Source organism: Rissa tridactyla, unplaced genomic scaffold, assembly GCF_028500815.1.
Source record: "Rissa tridactyla isolate bRisTri1 unplaced genomic scaffold, bRisTri1.patW.cur.20221130 scaffold_37, whole genome shotgun sequence".
Taxonomy (NCBI): domain Eukaryota; kingdom Metazoa; phylum Chordata; class Aves; order Charadriiformes; family Laridae; genus Rissa; species Rissa tridactyla.
Window position 1 is genome coordinate 634,995 of NW_026529584.1, and position 15,690 is coordinate 650,684.

Below are 15,690 nucleotides of genomic sequence, written 5' to 3' on the forward strand. Positions count from 1 at the left end.
CTGCCAGAGGGCTGTGGGAACTCACAGGGTTCTTTGGTTACTCCAGGATTTGTCCGGCTGGTTGGAGGGGACAATCCCTGCTCAGGACGAGTGGAGATCCGTGATAGGAACGAGTGGAAAACTGTCTGTGACTCCGCCTTTGGTCCCAAAGCTGCCGACGTGGTCTGCAGAGAGTTGCAGTGTGGCACAGCCCTGTCTGTCCCCGGGGCAGCTCACTTTGGAGAAGGGGCTGGTCCCATGTGGGACAGAGAGCTGCAGTGTGTGGGGAATGAATCCCTTCTCAGCTCCTGCCCCACGGGGTCCCCCAGGGAGCAGCCCTGCACCCACGCGAATGCTGCCGGTGTCACCTGCACACGTAAGGACTCGGGGCAGGGTGTTACCACCGGGGGTGTGCCGATGATGGGGGAGCAGGGACGGGACTGTGCTGTGCTGGGTGTGAGGACAGAAGGGGTGATCACAGAACCATAGGATGGTTTGGGTTGGAAGGGACCTTTCAATGTCATCTAGTCCAACTTGCCTGCAACCAGCAGGGACCTCTTCAACTAGATCAGGTTGCTCAGAGCCCCATTAGACCTGACCTTGAATGTTTGCCTGCAGCCCTAAAATGGTGCAGAAGGAGGAGAAAGGCAGGGTGTCCATTTGCCCTCTGCTCCACCACCCAAGGCAGCAAAAGCACAAGTCTGCCCTGTCTCATCCTTCTCTGTCCAGAGTTCACAGGGTTCAGGCTGGTGAACGGCAGCACGGCGTGTGAGGGGAGGGTGGAGGTCCACGTGCAGGGGACCTGGGGCACCCTCTGTGCCTCCCACTGGGACCTCTTGGACGCCCACGTTCTCTGCCGTCACCTCAACTGCGGGTTTGCTGAGTCCATTCCTAAAGGAGGGCGTTTTGGGAGAGGAACCGGCCCTGTCTGGAGAGACTCCTTCCACTGTGACGGGACTGAAGCCCACCTGGGAGAGTGCCCAGTGACTGCCCTGGGGGCCTCGCCGTGCTCCCATGAGAACGACGCTGCTGTCATATGCTCAGGTGAGTGCAGGAAAACACTCGGTTACTCTGTTTTCCTCTTAAATGCTCCCAAAGCAGGGGACCCTGTGGCAGTGCAAGGCTCTGGCTCAGAAGGTCCCCACAGAGGGCTGGCGGCAGGCAGGCGAGCTCCAAGGCCCTCCTGCAAGGGTGCCAGAGCCTGGAGACATGCTGCAGGCTGCCGGGCTCCCCGATGCCGCCAAGGGCTGGGGCATGGCTGCTCTCCCCAGGCCCAGCTCGCTTCGCATCCCTGCGGCTGGTGGGTGGAGGGAGCCCGTGCGACGGGCGAGTGGAGATTTTCCAGCACGGGACGTGGGGCAGAGTCCTGGATGAGCAGTGGGACGTGCAGGAGGCCAGCGTGGTGTGCCGGCAGCTGCAGTGCGGAGAGGCAGAGGCAGCCTACAACCCCCCAAAGGCTCAGAGAGGGACGGGTCCCGTGGGGCTGCGCGGGGTGCGGTGTGCAGGGCACGAGGCCAACCTGACCCTCTGCAACAGCTCCCTGCCTGAGAGTGCGCTGGAAGCAGGGATTGCCGAGGACGTGGGGGTCGTTTGCTGGGGTGAGTGGCGCTGCACGGCCCCCCCAGGCTCTGGGCTGGGTGGGCAGCTGGCCCTTGACGGCAGCCGGGGTTTCCTCCTCCTACAGGGAGCCGTCAGGTGCGGCTGGTGAACGGGCCTGGGCGCTGCGCGGGGAGAGTGGAGATCTACTACCAGGGCAGCTGGGGGAGCATCTGCGATGACGGCTGGGACCTGTCTGATGCTGCCGTCGTTTGCCGCCAGCTGGGCTGCGGAGGGGCGCTGGAGGCGGTTGGCTCTGCTCGCTTCGGGGAAGGCTCCGCTCAGATCTGGCTGGAGAGCGTGAACTGCTCCGGGGCCGAAGCTGCTCTCTGGGACTGCCCGGCAGGGTCCTGGGGGCAGCACGACTGCGGGCACAAAGAGGACGCAGGAGTCGTCTGCTCAGGTGTGTGCCGGGAGCTGTGGTGGGAGCCCAGTGCCCAGGCAGGCCGGGACGAGGGGAGAGCCGGACACGGCCGAGGCTGTTCCTGGCCAGCTCTGAGCCCCTGACAAAGGCCATCGTGGGGACACCCATGCACAGGTGCCCTCAGTCCCACCGGGGGTCCCTGGGGAGCTCCGCTGTCCCTGACGGTCCGCAGGGAGGGCAGGGGTGTCTGTCCATCAGGGACATTTCTCTGTCCGTGGGTGCAAGGGGGACTTGCTGGACGTGCCTTTGCCTGTCTGAGGGCCTGGCGGGTGCAGGGGTGTCCCTGCTCCCCCAGCCCCAGCCCAGCCTGTTCCCCCTCGCTGCCTTTCCTCCCAGAGTTCATGGCCCTGAGGCTGGAGAACGGCACCAACTGCTCCGGGCGCCTGCAGGTTTTCTACAATGGGACGTGGGGGAGCGTTTGCTCCAACTCCATGACTCCTGAAACTGTGTCGCTGGCATGCAAGGAGCTGGGCTGCGGGGACAGAGGGTCCCTGGAAACACAACGGCCCTACGGCAGGCTGTCTGGCACGGCCTGGCTGGACCGTGTGGAGTGTGGGGAGAGAAACAGCTCCTTCTGGCAGTGTCCCTCCGCTCCCTGGCACCCGCAGTCATGCGACGACCTGCGAGAGGAGACCCACATCACCTGCAAGGGTAATTCTGAGCTAGCCGGGCACCAGCATCCCCTGCGTTCCTGCTCCTGGCTGGGCATGGTCAAATTCCTGGGCCTGCGGGGGCCTTTCGTTTCCAAGCCAGATGCTGCTGCTGCTGGTACCAAAAATGGGACTTCCTCTCCTGGAGCCCCACACATTCACCAGCGGTTGCCAGCCGGGCTCCCAGCTTCGCCTGGTTGAGGCAGAGGTTTCTCGAGGCAAGGTCCCAGAAGGGAACAGCCAGGGCTCTGAGGAGTGTCCCTTCCATGGACACCCTCCTGCTGCTCTGTGACCCAGGGTCCCTTTGGGGCTGAGCAGTCAGGGTCCCCCACGTTGCCGAGTGTGTGTCCCCCGAAGGACCGGGGTTCAGCTGCTGCCATGGGTGGGTGGCACGAGCTGAGCTGAGCCCCGCTCTCTGCTGCACGCCCCCCCTGCAGCAGCCCCTTCACCACAGCGTTTCCCTCTGCAGGGAGTCAGCCAGAAACGCCCCCGGCCCCAATGGCTGCGTGCCCCAGCACCCCGAGCTGCACAGGTAGCTGCTCCTCTGCATGCCCCTCTCGCCTGGCAGGGCTCTGCCTGCTGTCCCGCGGCCCTGGGAGCTCTCTGCCTTCTCCAGACAGGGAGAAGATTCGTGCCGTGGGAGGGGAGAAGGGGTGCTCCGGCCGAGTGGAGGTGTGGCACCGCGGCTCCTGGGGGACGGTGTGTGACGACTCTTGGGACATGCGGGATGCTGAGGTGGCATGCAGGCAGCTGGGCTGTGGCCCTGCGGTGTCTGCCCTGGCCGAGGCTGCATTTGGGGAGGGGAGCGGCCCCATCTGGCTGGAGCAGGTGGAGTGCCGGGGGACAGAGCCATCTCTGCAGGACTGCTGGGCCCGGCCTGGGGACAGCGGTGCCTGCCGCCATAAGGAGGACGCGGCCGTGAACTGCTCAGGTGAGCGGCAGGGCTGGGACACCTCACAGGGAGCCCTTTTCCCCATTGGCTGCCATCATGGCTCCAGAGCTCCTGAGAGCAAGGCCATCCCTGCAGAGCAGGAGAGCCTTTTGCCGAGTGGGCAGCAGCTTCTGTGGGGCTGGGTGTCCTCCAGCTTCTGCCCGCAGGGCCCTGCAGCCCCCAGGGGCATCTCCCGGGCTGCCGGCTCTGTCCCTGCTCTGGGCCCTGCGCTCCTTCCTGGCCATGCTCACCAGTCGTGCAGGAGGGGCGATTTGGGTGGGATGTGGCAGGGATGTCTGCACATGCACACGTGTGCGCACACACACACACACACGGTGTGTCAGAGAGGAGGCTCCCTGGTACCTGCACCCCCACCCTCTCAGCCCAGCTCTCCTTCTCCTCCTCTGCAGATGCACCCAGGACGGCAGCACCAACCCCTCCAGCAGGTAACCCGTCCTCCCCACCAGCGCTGGGTCTTCTTGGGGCCAGGCTGTGACCCACAGCCGGAGGGAAGGGGCTCCTTGCTGGGCTGTGAAACTCCCAGGAGGAGGCAGCGGGGTAGCGGTGGGGCAGGAGGCTGGGGAGGGCTGTCATTCACCCACTCAGGTGGGAGCTTCCCCATCCCTCATCCCCTGAAACCCGGTATGTAATGGGGGTCAGGACTGGGGTGTGCCGGCCCCTCACCTCTCCCAGGCCTGGTGCTGCCCTTTCTGTGTTCCTGCCATGCAGATCCCACGCGGGGCCGTCTGACCGGCAGCGGGAGAGTCTCATTGCCCGTCATCATGTGCATCATCCTGGGAGCCCTTCTCTGCCTGCTCCTGGCCCTCCTGGCCGGGCAAGTGCGAAGCGCCAGGGCTGGGCGCAGAGGTGGGTCCCTTCCCAGGGGAAGATGCCTGCTGGCAAGGCCAGGGGTGCCGTGGGGTGTCAGTGAGTGGGAGAGGCAGAGCTGGGGGGACAAGAGTGTGTGCTCTCTGCGGGATCCCATCCCCTCTCTGACCATCCCTGGGCCAGCCCTGCCTCTGTCCACAGGCTCTGAGAGAGCTCAGGAGCCCTTCCCTGAGGCCGTGTACGAGGAGATCGGTTCCAGCCCAGCATGGCAGAAGCAGGCAAGGTTCAGCGGCTCAGGTTGGTGTGCGTCCCTCGTTGAGGACACATCTACAGTGCTCTTTCCCCTGGCTGCCACGCAGGGTTGACCCCTGCAGCCCCCTAACCCATGGTTCGTGCGGTTGTGGGGCTGTTGGATCTGTGTGGGGAGCACCCATGTCCTGGGCCCAGGAGAGAAGCTTTCTCCCCACCTGCTCTGCGCGTCCCATTTGGGGACAGCCCCTCTCTGCCTGCCCCTGCACCCTGGGGGACACCTGAGGGGTGAGGGAAGGGGCTGTCCCAGGGCAGCTCTGGCAGGCCCTTGGAGATGGGCTTTGTCCCAGGGCAGCAGGGTGAGTCCTGAGCCCTCGTCCCCGTGCAGCCGTGGCTCTGTGGGTCCCACGTCCCCAGCAGCACTGAGCACAAGCTGGGTCAGCACAGCACACTCCCCTGACACCCTCTGGGCCTCTCTCCAGGCTCCTATTCAGAGGGGTCCCTGAGCAAGCTGCAGCCCTACCCCGGGGACAGCGAGGAGGAGGATGGTCCATGGCCAGCACCAGGTAATGGGGGGCAGGAAGGGGTGGATGTCTCCTCCCTGCAGACATGTGATGGACAGCAGTGTCACTGAGCGTCACCCTCGGAGCTGGGAGGATGGTCGGGATCTCCTGTGGGGCTGCAAACACTGATGTCGGAGCCCCATGTCCCTGCGCATCCTCCCATCCTCTGCTCTGCAGAACGCATCTTCTCACTGTCACCAGCTCTCCTCTCCTTTCAGACGTCCCTGTCCTGCCTGGAGGTGACCCAGCTGATGGCTATGATGATGCCAGGGAGGTTTCTGACCCTGGGGAGGATCCTTCCCCTGGGCAGGAAGACTGGGAAATGCCCAGGGTGGCAGAGGAAGGATCTGGACCCACGGATACCCCTGGAGGTGAGAGGGAAAGAAAGTGCTGCTGGTTCCTGGAGTGGCATCCCCGGTGCTGGATGAATCGCTGTCACACTGAGAGCCCAACGTGCTGGGATGGGAGAACCTGCCCCAGGAGTTTCTTCTGGGGTACCATGGGTGGGAGAGGGACCTGAACGTCTCAGGACTGGTGAGGAGAAGGGAGGAAGGTGATGTACAGCCCAGGAGAGGCACCCCATGGGGTGAACATGCAATGGCCTGCCTTACTTCTTGCAGGGCCAAACCTGCTCTCCCAGAGAGGTGCTGGTGCCCCCGGAGCTGAGGGGGATGGCTGGTCCCTGTCCCCAGAGAGCACGGGCTATGACGATGCTGAAGAGGTGTCTGTGGCACATCCCCCTGAGGACACAGAGGCTGTGACACCGGAGCTCAGTGCACAACGGTCCCTGAGCCCCGGGCCAGGAGAGCCCATCCCTGCAGTGCAGCTGGGGGCAGCCAGGAGGGAGGAGAGGTCTGTGCAGCTGGGAGAGCCGTGAGCACCAGGGAACCCTCTCCCTTTTCCCACGGGCAGCAGAAACTGCCAGGGGTTTCCTCGATTTTGATTCCCCTGTTTTTACACAGGGGCCCCCATATCGGTTCTTATTAAAAGCCTTTGAGCCAGAGCTGTGCTTGCCTGCGCAGGTGCTTTAGTGTCTCCCTGAGTGTGGCTGGAGGAAACCAGAGCCCAAAGACATGGCGGTGGGGAGGGGTCATGTCTCGGGTGGGTGTGCGGTGCAGGGCCGTGAGCTGAGCTCAGGTCCAGCACAGCTGCCCACCTCTCTCCTGAGAGGGGGCTCCAAAGAGGCAGCACACACAGCCCTCCTCACCCCACAGCCAGACCCTGGCTGGGCAGGGCAGGCCCACAGTGCCTGCAGAGGACCAGAGGCTCCAGCTTCAGCTCCTTTTCCTCCAGAAACCGGACCCACTTCTGGCGAAGGGGATGACGGGAGATGGGGTACGGGCAGCTGCGGACCAGCCATCCCAGTACGGGCCAGTGATCCCAGTATGGACCAGCTTAGCCCGTTCCCAGTGCGGTCCCACTGCTCCCAGTATGATTCCCTGACTCCCCCCAGAGCTCCCAGTGCTGTCCCAGTGCTCCCAGTATGACACCGTGACTCCCCCCAGTGCTCCCAGCGCAGTCCCAGTGCTCCCAGTATGACCTCCTCACTCCCCCCAGTCCTCCCAGTGTGGTCCCAGTGCGCCCAGTATGACACCATGACTCCCCCCAGTGCTCCCACTGCGGTCCCAGTGCTCCCAGTATGACCCCCAGACTCCCCCAGTGCTCCCAGTGACGTCCCAGTGCTCCCAGTATGAACCCTGACTCCGACCAGTGCTCCCACTGCTGTCCCAGTGCTCCCAGTCTGACCCCCTGACTCCCCCAGTGCTCCCAGTGAGATCCCTGTGCTGCCAGTAAGACCCCTTTACACCCCCAGTGCTCCGAGTGCGGTCCCAGTGCTCCCAGCATGTCTCCCTGGCTCCCCCCGGCGCTCTCAGTGCGGTCCCAGTGTTCCCGGTATGACTCCCTGAGTCCCCCCAGTGTTCCCATTTCGGTCCCAGTGCTCCCAGTAACTCCCCCTGGTTCCCCCCAGCCCTCCCAGTGCAATCCCAGTGCTCCCAGTATGACTCCTGGACTCTCCCCGAAGCTCCCGGTGTGTTCCCAGTGCTCCCAGTATGACCCCACGACGCCACCCAGTGCTCCCAGTGCTCCCCCAGCTCCCAGTATGTCTCTCTGGTTCCCCCCAGTGCTCCCAGTGTGGTCCCAGTGCTCCCAGTATGAATTCCTGACTCCCCCCAGTGCTCCCAGTGCGGTCCCAGTGCTCCCAGTATGACTCCCTGATACACCCCATTGCTGCAACTGCGGTCCCAGTGCTCCCAGTATGGCCCCCTGACTCCCCCCAGTGATCCCAGTTCGGTCCCAGTGCTCCCAGCATGACTCGCTGACTCCCCCCAGTGCTCCCGCTGCGGTCCCAGTCCTCCCAGTATGAGAGTCTGACTCCGCCACTGCTCCCAGTGACATCCCAGTGCTCCCAGTATGACTCCCTGGTGCCCCCCAGTGCTCCCAGTGCGGTCCCAGTGCTCCCAGTATGACCTCCTGACTCCCCCCAGTGCTCCCAGTGCTGTCCCAGTGCTCCCAGTATGAATTCCTGACGCCCCCAGTGCTCCCAGGGCTGTCCCAGTGCTCCAAGTATGACCTCCTGACTCCCACCGTGCTCCCAGTGCGTTCCCAGTGCTCCCAGTAAGTCTCCCTGAGTCCCCCCAGTGCTCCCAGTGCTGTCCCAGTGCTCCCAGTATGAACCCCTGGCTCTCCCCAGTGGTCCCACTGCGGTCCCAGTGCTCCCAGTATGAATTCCCGACTCCCCCCAGTGCTCCAACTGCGGTCCCATTGCTCCCAGTATGCCTCTCTGGTCCCCCCCAGCCCTCCCAGTGCGATCCCAGTGCTCCCAGTATGACTCCCTGGTCCCGCCCAGTGCTCCCAGTTTAGTCCCAGTACTCCCAGTATGACATCCTGACTCGCCCCAGTACTCCCACTGTGGTCCCAGTCTTCCCATTACGAATTCCTGATTCCCACCAGTGCTCCAAGTGCGGTCCCAGGGCTCCTAGTATGACTCCCTGACTCCCCGCAGTGTTCCCATTTCGGTCCCAGTGCTCCCAGTAAGACACCCTGAGTCTCCCCAGTCCTCCCAGTGCGATCCCAGTGCTCCCAGTATGAATCCCCGGTCCCCCCCAGTGCTCCCAATGTGGTCCCAGTGCTCCTAGTATGAATTCCTGACTCCCCCCAGTGCTCCCAGTGCGTTCCCAGTGCTCCCAGTATGACACCCTGACTCCCCCCAGTGCTCCCAGTGCAGTCCCAGTGCTCTCAGTATGACCCCCTGACTCCGCCCAGTGCTCCTAGTGCGGCCCCAGTGCTCCCAGTATGCCTCTCTGGTTCCCCCCAGTGCTCCCAGTGCGATCCCAGTGCTCCCAGTATGACTCCCGGACTACCCCCGGAGCTCCCGGTGTGTTCCCAGTGCTCCCAGTATGACCCCATGACGCCCCCCAGTGCTCCCAGTGCTGTCCCAGCTCCCAGTATGCCTCTCTGGTTCCCCCCAGTGCTCCCAGTGTAGTCCCAGTGCTCCCAGCATGAATTCCTGACTCCCCCCAGTGCTCCAAGTGCGGTCCCAGTGCTCCCAGTATGGCCCCCTGACTCCCCCCAGTGCTCACAGTGCAATCCCAGTGCTCCCAGCATGACTCGCTGACTCCCCCCAGTGCTCCCAATGCTGTCCCAGTGCTCCCAGTATGACCCCATAGTCCCCCCCAGTGCTCCCGCTGCGGTCCCAGTCCTCCCAGTATGAGAGTCTGACTCCCCCCACTGCTCCCAGTGACATCCCAGTGCTCCCAGTATGACTCCCTGGTGCCCCCTAGTGCTCCCAATGCGGTCCCAGTGCTCCCAGTATGACCTCCTGACTCCCCCCAGTGCTCCAAGTGCGGTCCCAGTGCTCCCAGTATGAATTCCTGACGCCCCCAGTGCTCCCAGGGCTGTCCCAGTGCTCCCAGTATGACTTCCTGACTCCCCCCAGTGCTCCCGGTGCGGTTGCACTGCTCCCAGTGTGACTCCCTGACTCACCCCACTGCTCCCAGTGACATCCCAGTGCTCCCAGTATGACTCCCTGGTGCCCTCCAGTGCTCCCAGTGCGGTCCCAGTGCTCCCAGTATGACTCCCTGACTCCCCCCAGTGCTCCCACTGCGGTCCCAGTGCTCCCAGTATGAGAGTCTGACTCCCCCCACTGCTCCCAGTGACATCCCAGTGCTCCCAGTATGACTCCCTGCTGCCCCCCAGCGCTCCCAGTGTGGTCCCAGTGCTCCCAGTATGACCCCTTGACTCTCCCCAGTGCTCCCACTGCGGTCCCAGTGCTCCCAGTATGAATTCCCGATTCCCCCCAGTGCTCTCATTGGGGTCCCAGTGCTGCCAGTATGCCTCTCTGGTTCCCCCCAGTGCTCCCAGTGTGTTTCCAGTGCTCCCAGTATGACCACCCGACTCCCCACAGTGCTCCCAGTGCGGTCCGGGTGCTCCCAGTAAGACCCCCTGAGTCTCCCCAGTCCTCCCAGTGCGATCCCAGTGCTCCCAGTATGACTCCCTCGTCCCCCCCAGTGCTCCCAGTGCGACCCCAGTGCTCCCAGTATGACTCCCTGGTCCCACGCAGTGCTCCCAGTGTGGTCCCAGTGCTCCCAGTATGAATTCCTGACTCCCCCCAGTGCTCCCAGTGTGTTCCCAGTGCTCCCAGTATGACTCCCTGACCCCCCAGTTCTCCCAGTGCGGTCCCAGTGCTCCCAGTATGACTCCCTGATGCACCCCATTGCTCCAAGTGCGGTCCCAGTGCTCCCAGTAAGTCCCCCTGGCTCCCCCCGGTGCTTGCAGTGTGGTCCCAGTGCTCCCAGTTTGACTCCCTGACTCCCCCCAGTGCTCCCAGTGCGTTCCCAGTGCTCCCAGTATGACCCCCAGACTCCCCCCAGTGCTCCCAGTGCGATCCCAGTGCTCCCAGTATGCCTCTCTGGTTCACCCCAGTGCTCCCAGTTCGGTCCCAGTGCTCCCAGTATGACTCGCTGACTCCCCCCAGTGCTCCCATTGCTGTTCCTTTGCTCCCAGTATGACCCCTTGACTCTCCCCAGTGCTCCCAGTGCGGTCCCAGTGCTCCCATTATGAGAGTCTGACTCACCCCAGTGCTCCCAGTGACATCCCAGTGCTCCCAGTATCACACCGTGACTCCCCCCAGTGCTCCCAGTGTGGTCCCAGTGCTGCCAGTAGGACTGTCTGAGTCCCCCCAGTGCTCCCAGTGCGGTCCCAGTGCTCCCATTATGACCCCCTGACTCCGTCCAGTGCTCCCAGTGCGGTCCCAGTGCTCCCAGTATGACTCCCTGAATCCCTGGTAACTCCCTGAGTTCTCAGGGCTCAGTGAGAGGCTTTGAACTGGATTTGAAGTGGGGTGGGGATGGTCCTGGGCTTGCTGGGGAGCTGCCAGGGCGCAGTTGCTCAGCTCTCGTGGGCCAGTGTGCCAGTATTTCTGGTAGCCAGAAGGCACAGCACATCTCAAGGGTCACAACTACACACACGACTCCCTCTCTGAAATGCTGAGACACCAGTGCACGCGGCGTGGGGAATGAGCAGGAAGAGCTGGAGATCTGTGCGCGGTCGCAGGGCCACGATCTCATTGCAGTCGCTGAGACGTGGTGGGACAGCTCACATGACTGGAATGCTGTCATGGGTGGCTACGTCCTTTCCCGGAAAGACAGGCCAGCGAGGCATGGTGGTGGAGTTGCACTCCATGGGAGAGAGCATTTGGAATGCATCGGGCTCTCACTAGGGGCGGATGACGAGAGGGTCGAGAGCTTATGGGTGAGGATTAAGGGGCAGGCCAACATGAGGGACACTGTTGTGGGTGTTTATCACAGGCCACCTGATCAGGATGGGGAAGCTGATGAGGCTTTCTAGAGACAGCTGAAGGTAGCCTCGCAATCGCAGGCCTTGGTTCTCATGGGGGACTTCGATCACCCCGATATCTGCTGGGCAGACCACGCAGCCAGGCACGCACAGTCCAGGAAGCTCCTCCAGTGCATTGATGACAACTTCTTGACACAGGTGGTGCAGGAGCCAACAAGGAGAGGAGCACTCCTGGACCTGGTACTGACAAACACAGAGGGACTGGTGGGGGACGTTAAGGTTGGGGGCACCCTAGGTTGTAGTGATCATGAAATGATGGAGTTCAGGATCATGGCTACCCAAACTGCTTGGAGAGATCCCCTGGGCTGGGGGTCTGGAAGGCAAAGGGGCTCAAGAGAGCTGGTTGGTATTCAAAGACCACTTCCTCCAAGCTCAGGATCGGTGCATCCCTAAGAGAAAGAAATCGGCCAAGGGACACAGGAGACCTGCATGGTTGAGCAGGGAGCTTCTGAAAAAGCTCAAGTGGAAGAAGGAAGTCTACACTACGTGGAAGAAGGGACTGACCCCTTGGGAGGATTACAGGAATGCTGCCAGAGCGTGCAGGGATGAAACAAGGAAAGCCAAGGCCGCCTTGGAATTAAACCTGGCCAGGGATGTCAAGCTCAACAGGAAGGGCTTCTACGGGTATATTGGAAGCAAAAGGAAGAGCAGAGAATTTGTGGGCCCACTGTTGAATGAGACAGGAGCCATGGGGACAGAGGATGCGGAGAAGGCGGAGTTACTGAATGCCTTCTTTGCTTCGGTCTTTACTGCTTGGCCCAGCCCTCAGGAGTCCCAGGCGTTGTGGGAAGTAACAGGGAAAGAAGACTTCCCTTGGGTTGAGGAGGATCGAGTGAGGGATCAATTAGATCAATCAGATATTCACAAGTCCATGGGCCCCGATGGGATGCACCCGAGAGTGCTGAGGGGGCTGGTGGATGTCATTCCTGGGCCGCTCTCCATTATCTTTGAAAGGTCCTGGAGAACAGGCGAGGTGCCTGAGGACTGGAGGAAAGCCAACGACCCTCCAGTCTTCAAAAAAGGCAAGAAGGAGGAGCCAGGGAAATACAGGCTGGTCAGCCTCACCTCCATCCCTGGAAAGATGATGGAACAGCTCGTTGTGGGCGTCATCTCAAGGCATGTGGAGGAAAAGAATGCTATGGGCAGTAGTCAACATGGATTCACCAAGGGGAAATCCTGTGTGACTAACCCAATAGCCTTCTATGATGGTGTGACTGGATGGATAGATGAGGGGAGGGCAGTGGATGGTGTCTACCTTGACTTCAGCGAGGCTTTCGACACCGTCTCCCACAGCATCCTCATAGGGAAGCTTAGGAAGTGTGGGTTAGATGAGTAGACAGTGGGGTGGATTGAAAACTGGTTGAAAGACAGAGCTCGGAGGGTGGTGATTAGGGGCACAGAGTCTAGTTGGAGGTCCGTGAGGAGTGGTGTTCCCCGGGGGTCAGTGCTGGGTCCAGTCCTCTTCAATATCTTCATCAGCGACCTGGATGAAGGGATAGGGTGCACCCTCAACAAGTTCACTGATGACACAAAGCTGGGGGGGTGGCTGACACACCGGAAGGCTGTGCCACCATCCAGAGAGACCTGGACAGGCTGGAGAGTTGGGCAGAGAGGAGCCTCATGAAATTCAACCAGGGCAAGTGTCGGGTGCTGCACCTGGGGAGGAATAACCCCGTGCACCAGGACAGGTTGGGGGCTGACCTGCTGGAGAGCAGCTCTGTGGAAAGAGACCTGGGAGTCCTGGGGGACAACAGGATGACCATGAGCCTGCAATGGGACCTTGTGGCCAAGAAGGCCAATGGCATCCTGGGGTGCATCAAGAAGAGTATGGCCAGCAGGTGGAGGGAGGTCATCCTCCCCCTCTACTCTGCCCTGCTGAGGCTGCACCTGGAGCACTGTGTCCAGTTCTGGGCTCCCCGGTTCAAGAAGGACAGGGAACTGCTGGAGAGGGTGCAGCAAAGGGCTACCAAGATGCTGAGGGGGCTGGAACACCTCTCTTATGCAGAAAGACTGAGGGATGTGGGTCTCTTCAGTCTGGAAAAAAGACGGCTGAGGGGGGACCTTATCAGCACTTATAAATACTCAAAGGGTGGCTGTCAGGAGGATGGGGCCAGGCTCTTGTCAGTGGTGCCCGGGGACAGGACAAGAGGTAATGGGCACAAACTTGAGCATAGGAAGTTCCACCTAAACATGAGGAGGAACTTCTTTACTTTGAGGGTGGCAGAGCCCTGGCACAGGCTGCCCAGGGAGGTGGTGGAGTCTCCAACTCTGGAGACATTCCAACCCCGCCTGGACGCATTCCTGTGCAACTTGCTGTAGGTGACCCTGCTCTGGCAGGGGGTTGGACTAGATGATCTCCAGAGGGCCCTTCCAACCCTATCATTCTGTGATTCTATGATTAGACACCCGACCCCTGGGGAGGAGAAACTGCTGAGTGACCATCGGCCTGTCCCTGTCCCGCTTCCCTCTGCAGAAACATCAAGGCATTTGTACATGTTTCCCCATCAGTCCGTGCTGCCTTTATCCCCGCCAAGGCTGTGGGCTCTGGGCATTGCACTGTGCGGGGCTGGCAATGAGCAGAACACCCCATCTTTAGGACATTCCTTTCTTTTCCTGGGGGGTCCTGCTGGACTGCGCTGCCCTCCACCAGGGCTCAGCTCTCCCATGGCATCTCTTTGTTATCTAGGAGCCCCATGGAGAAGACACATCTCCTCACTCTGCACTAAGGTACAGCCCCTTTGTCACTCGGGACCCACAATATTTCACTTTCAGTACAGCAGAAATGCAAAAAATTTCTGCCTTAAAAACACTTTGCTCGAGTGCTGGGGCAAGTCGAACAAAAATAACAAAACAAAATCTCCAGAGCTCTGCTCTGGAGTCAGGTGAATTGGGAGTGACAATGCTCTTTTCTATCACAAGCAGATTTAATCTGAAAATCACATTTAATCTAAAATCACCCCGTGTTCCTATTTAACAGTTGCTGCAGGGCAGACGTGGCTTTTCCAGGGACCTCAGCAGAGCCCCTGCTCTCCTGCCAACCTCAGCCAGTACCAACCACAGCTCAAGGAAAAGGGAGCCACAGCAAGGCATTTCTGAAAAGACAGAGGCATTGTCGGGGATTTCTACAACAAACGAAGTAGGTTTTCCTTGGAGAAGTCTACTCTAACTTGTCACTCTCTTCCTCATTGGACACGACCCTGGGCCAAGAGGCGCCAGATATCTAACAGCAGCTCTGAGGCTGATTTCCTCCTCCTGGCATTCGCAGACACGCGGGAGCTGCAGCTCTTGCACTTCTGCCTCTTCCTGGGCATCTACCTGGCTGCCCTCCTGGGCAATGGCCTCATCATCACTGCCGTAGCCTGTGACCACCGCCTCCACACCCCCATATACTTCTTCCTCCTCAACCTCGCCCTCCTCGACCTGGGCTGCATCTCCACCACTCTGCCCAAAGCCATGGCCAACTCCCTCTGGGACACCAGGGCCATCTCCTTCTCGGGATGTGCTGCCCAAGTCTTCTTTCTCTTCTTCTTGCTTGGAGCAGAATATTTCCTTCTCACTGTCATGGCCTATGACCGCTACGTTGCCATCTGCAAAGCCCTGCACCACAGCACCTTCATGAGTAGCAGAGCTTGTTTCAAAATGGCAGCAGCTGCCTGGGGCAGTAGTTTTCTCAATTCTGTCCTGCACACTGCCAATACCTTTTCGCTACCGCTCTGCCGTGGCAATGCTCTGGACCAGTTCTTCTGTGAAGCCCCCCAGATCCTCAGGCTCTCCTGCTCAGACTCCTACCTCAGGGAGGTTGGGGTCCTTGTATTTAGTCTTTGTTTAGTCTTTGGCTGCTTTGTTTCCATTGTGCTGTCCTATGTGCAGATCTTCAGGGCTGTGCTGAGGATGCCCTCACAGCACGGACGGCACAAAGCCTTTTCCACGTGCCTCCCTCACCTGGCCGTGGTTTCTCTCTTTGCCAGCACTGCCATGTTTGCCTACCTGATGCCCCCCTCCCTCTCCTCCCCTTCCCTGGACCAGGTGGTGGCAGTTCTGTACTCAGTGGTGCCTCCAACAGTGAACCCCCTCATCTACAGCATGAGGAACAAGGAGCTCAAGGATGCCCTGAGGAAACTGATTCACTTGGTCATATTTCAGCAGGACTAAGCCACCCATCGCTCTTTACAAGTAATCGCCAATTCTTCTTGGGCAGCTTCTTTGCTTTGGGCATTTTCCAGTGATTGTTGTATCTGTACACGAATAATTGAATTTATCCCGCTTCTCCAGCGGCACCACCCCAGTCCGACTGACCCAAAGGCCTCCATTGAATGTGTCGATCACTACGTAGCCTCTAAGAAAAGGAGATGTCCTCAGTGCATGGTCCAAAGACTGAGATCTTCTTTCTTTAGCTGGAGTCAGGAATACCCACGAGGAATTGCACTCCAAAAGGGCCTGATGCTGTGCTTGGGTTCTCCATGGGCTCATGGGGACAAGCTCACAGGGGGATGTGTCAGCTCTCAGTTGTGGGTGTGCAGTGCCCCTGGAGATGGTGAATGGTCAGGATGCTTCTGCTTGTGACTGTCCCACATGTGAGAGGGCTGCTGGCAGTTGCCCATCGTCCTGTCTCCC

The 15,690-nt window shown here is 60.6% G+C and overlaps 2 protein-coding genes across 2 annotated transcripts; both read left to right on the forward strand.

Annotated features, from left to right (window-relative positions):
- The first annotated feature begins 137 nt into the window (after positions 1-137).
- LOC128903462 (antigen WC1.1-like) lies at positions 138-6,140 on the forward strand. Its single transcript, XM_054187472.1, has 12 exons — positions 138-355; positions 709-1,023; positions 1,251-1,577; positions 1,664-1,978; positions 2,336-2,650; positions 3,119-3,181; positions 3,266-3,580; positions 4,274-4,447; positions 4,610-4,768; positions 5,140-5,223; positions 5,439-5,591; positions 5,841-6,140. Exons 1-12 carry the CDS (start codon positions 238-240, stop codon positions 6,095-6,097), a joined length of 2,595 nt encoding a protein of 864 aa, XP_054043447.1. The 5' UTR covers positions 138-237; the 3' UTR covers positions 6,098-6,140.
- A 400-nt stretch (positions 6,141-6,540) lies between these two features.
- On the forward strand, positions 6,541-15,228 carry LOC128903463 (olfactory receptor 14A16-like). The gene is made up of 2 exons (XM_054187473.1): positions 6,541-6,603; positions 14,284-15,228. Exons 1-2 carry the CDS (start codon positions 6,541-6,543, stop codon positions 15,226-15,228), a joined length of 1,008 nt encoding a protein of 335 aa, XP_054043448.1.
- Positions 15,229-15,690: the final 462 nt, after the last annotated feature.

Bases quoted from the DNA above. Each gene is read 5' to 3' on its own strand.
- LOC128903462 (XM_054187472.1), top strand. From the start codon at position 238: ATGTGGGACAGAGAGCTGCAGTGTGTGGGGAATGAATCCCTTCTCAGC. The intron at 1,578-1,663 runs GTGAGTGGCGCT...CTCCTCCTACAG, and splicing joins CGTGGGGGTCGTTTGCTGGG to GGAGCCGTCAGGTGCGGCTG. The intron at 4,448-4,609 runs GTGGGTCCCTTC...CTCTGTCCACAG, and splicing joins CGCCAGGGCTGGGCGCAGAG to GCTCTGAGAGAGCTCAGGAG.
- LOC128903463 (XM_054187473.1), top strand. From the start codon at position 6,541: ATGACGGGAGATGGGGTACGGGCAGCTGCGGACCAGCCATCCCAGTAC. The intron at 6,604-14,283 runs GTATGGACCAGC...CCCTGGGCCAAG, and splicing joins AGTACGGGCCAGTGATCCCA to AGGCGCCAGATATCTAACAG.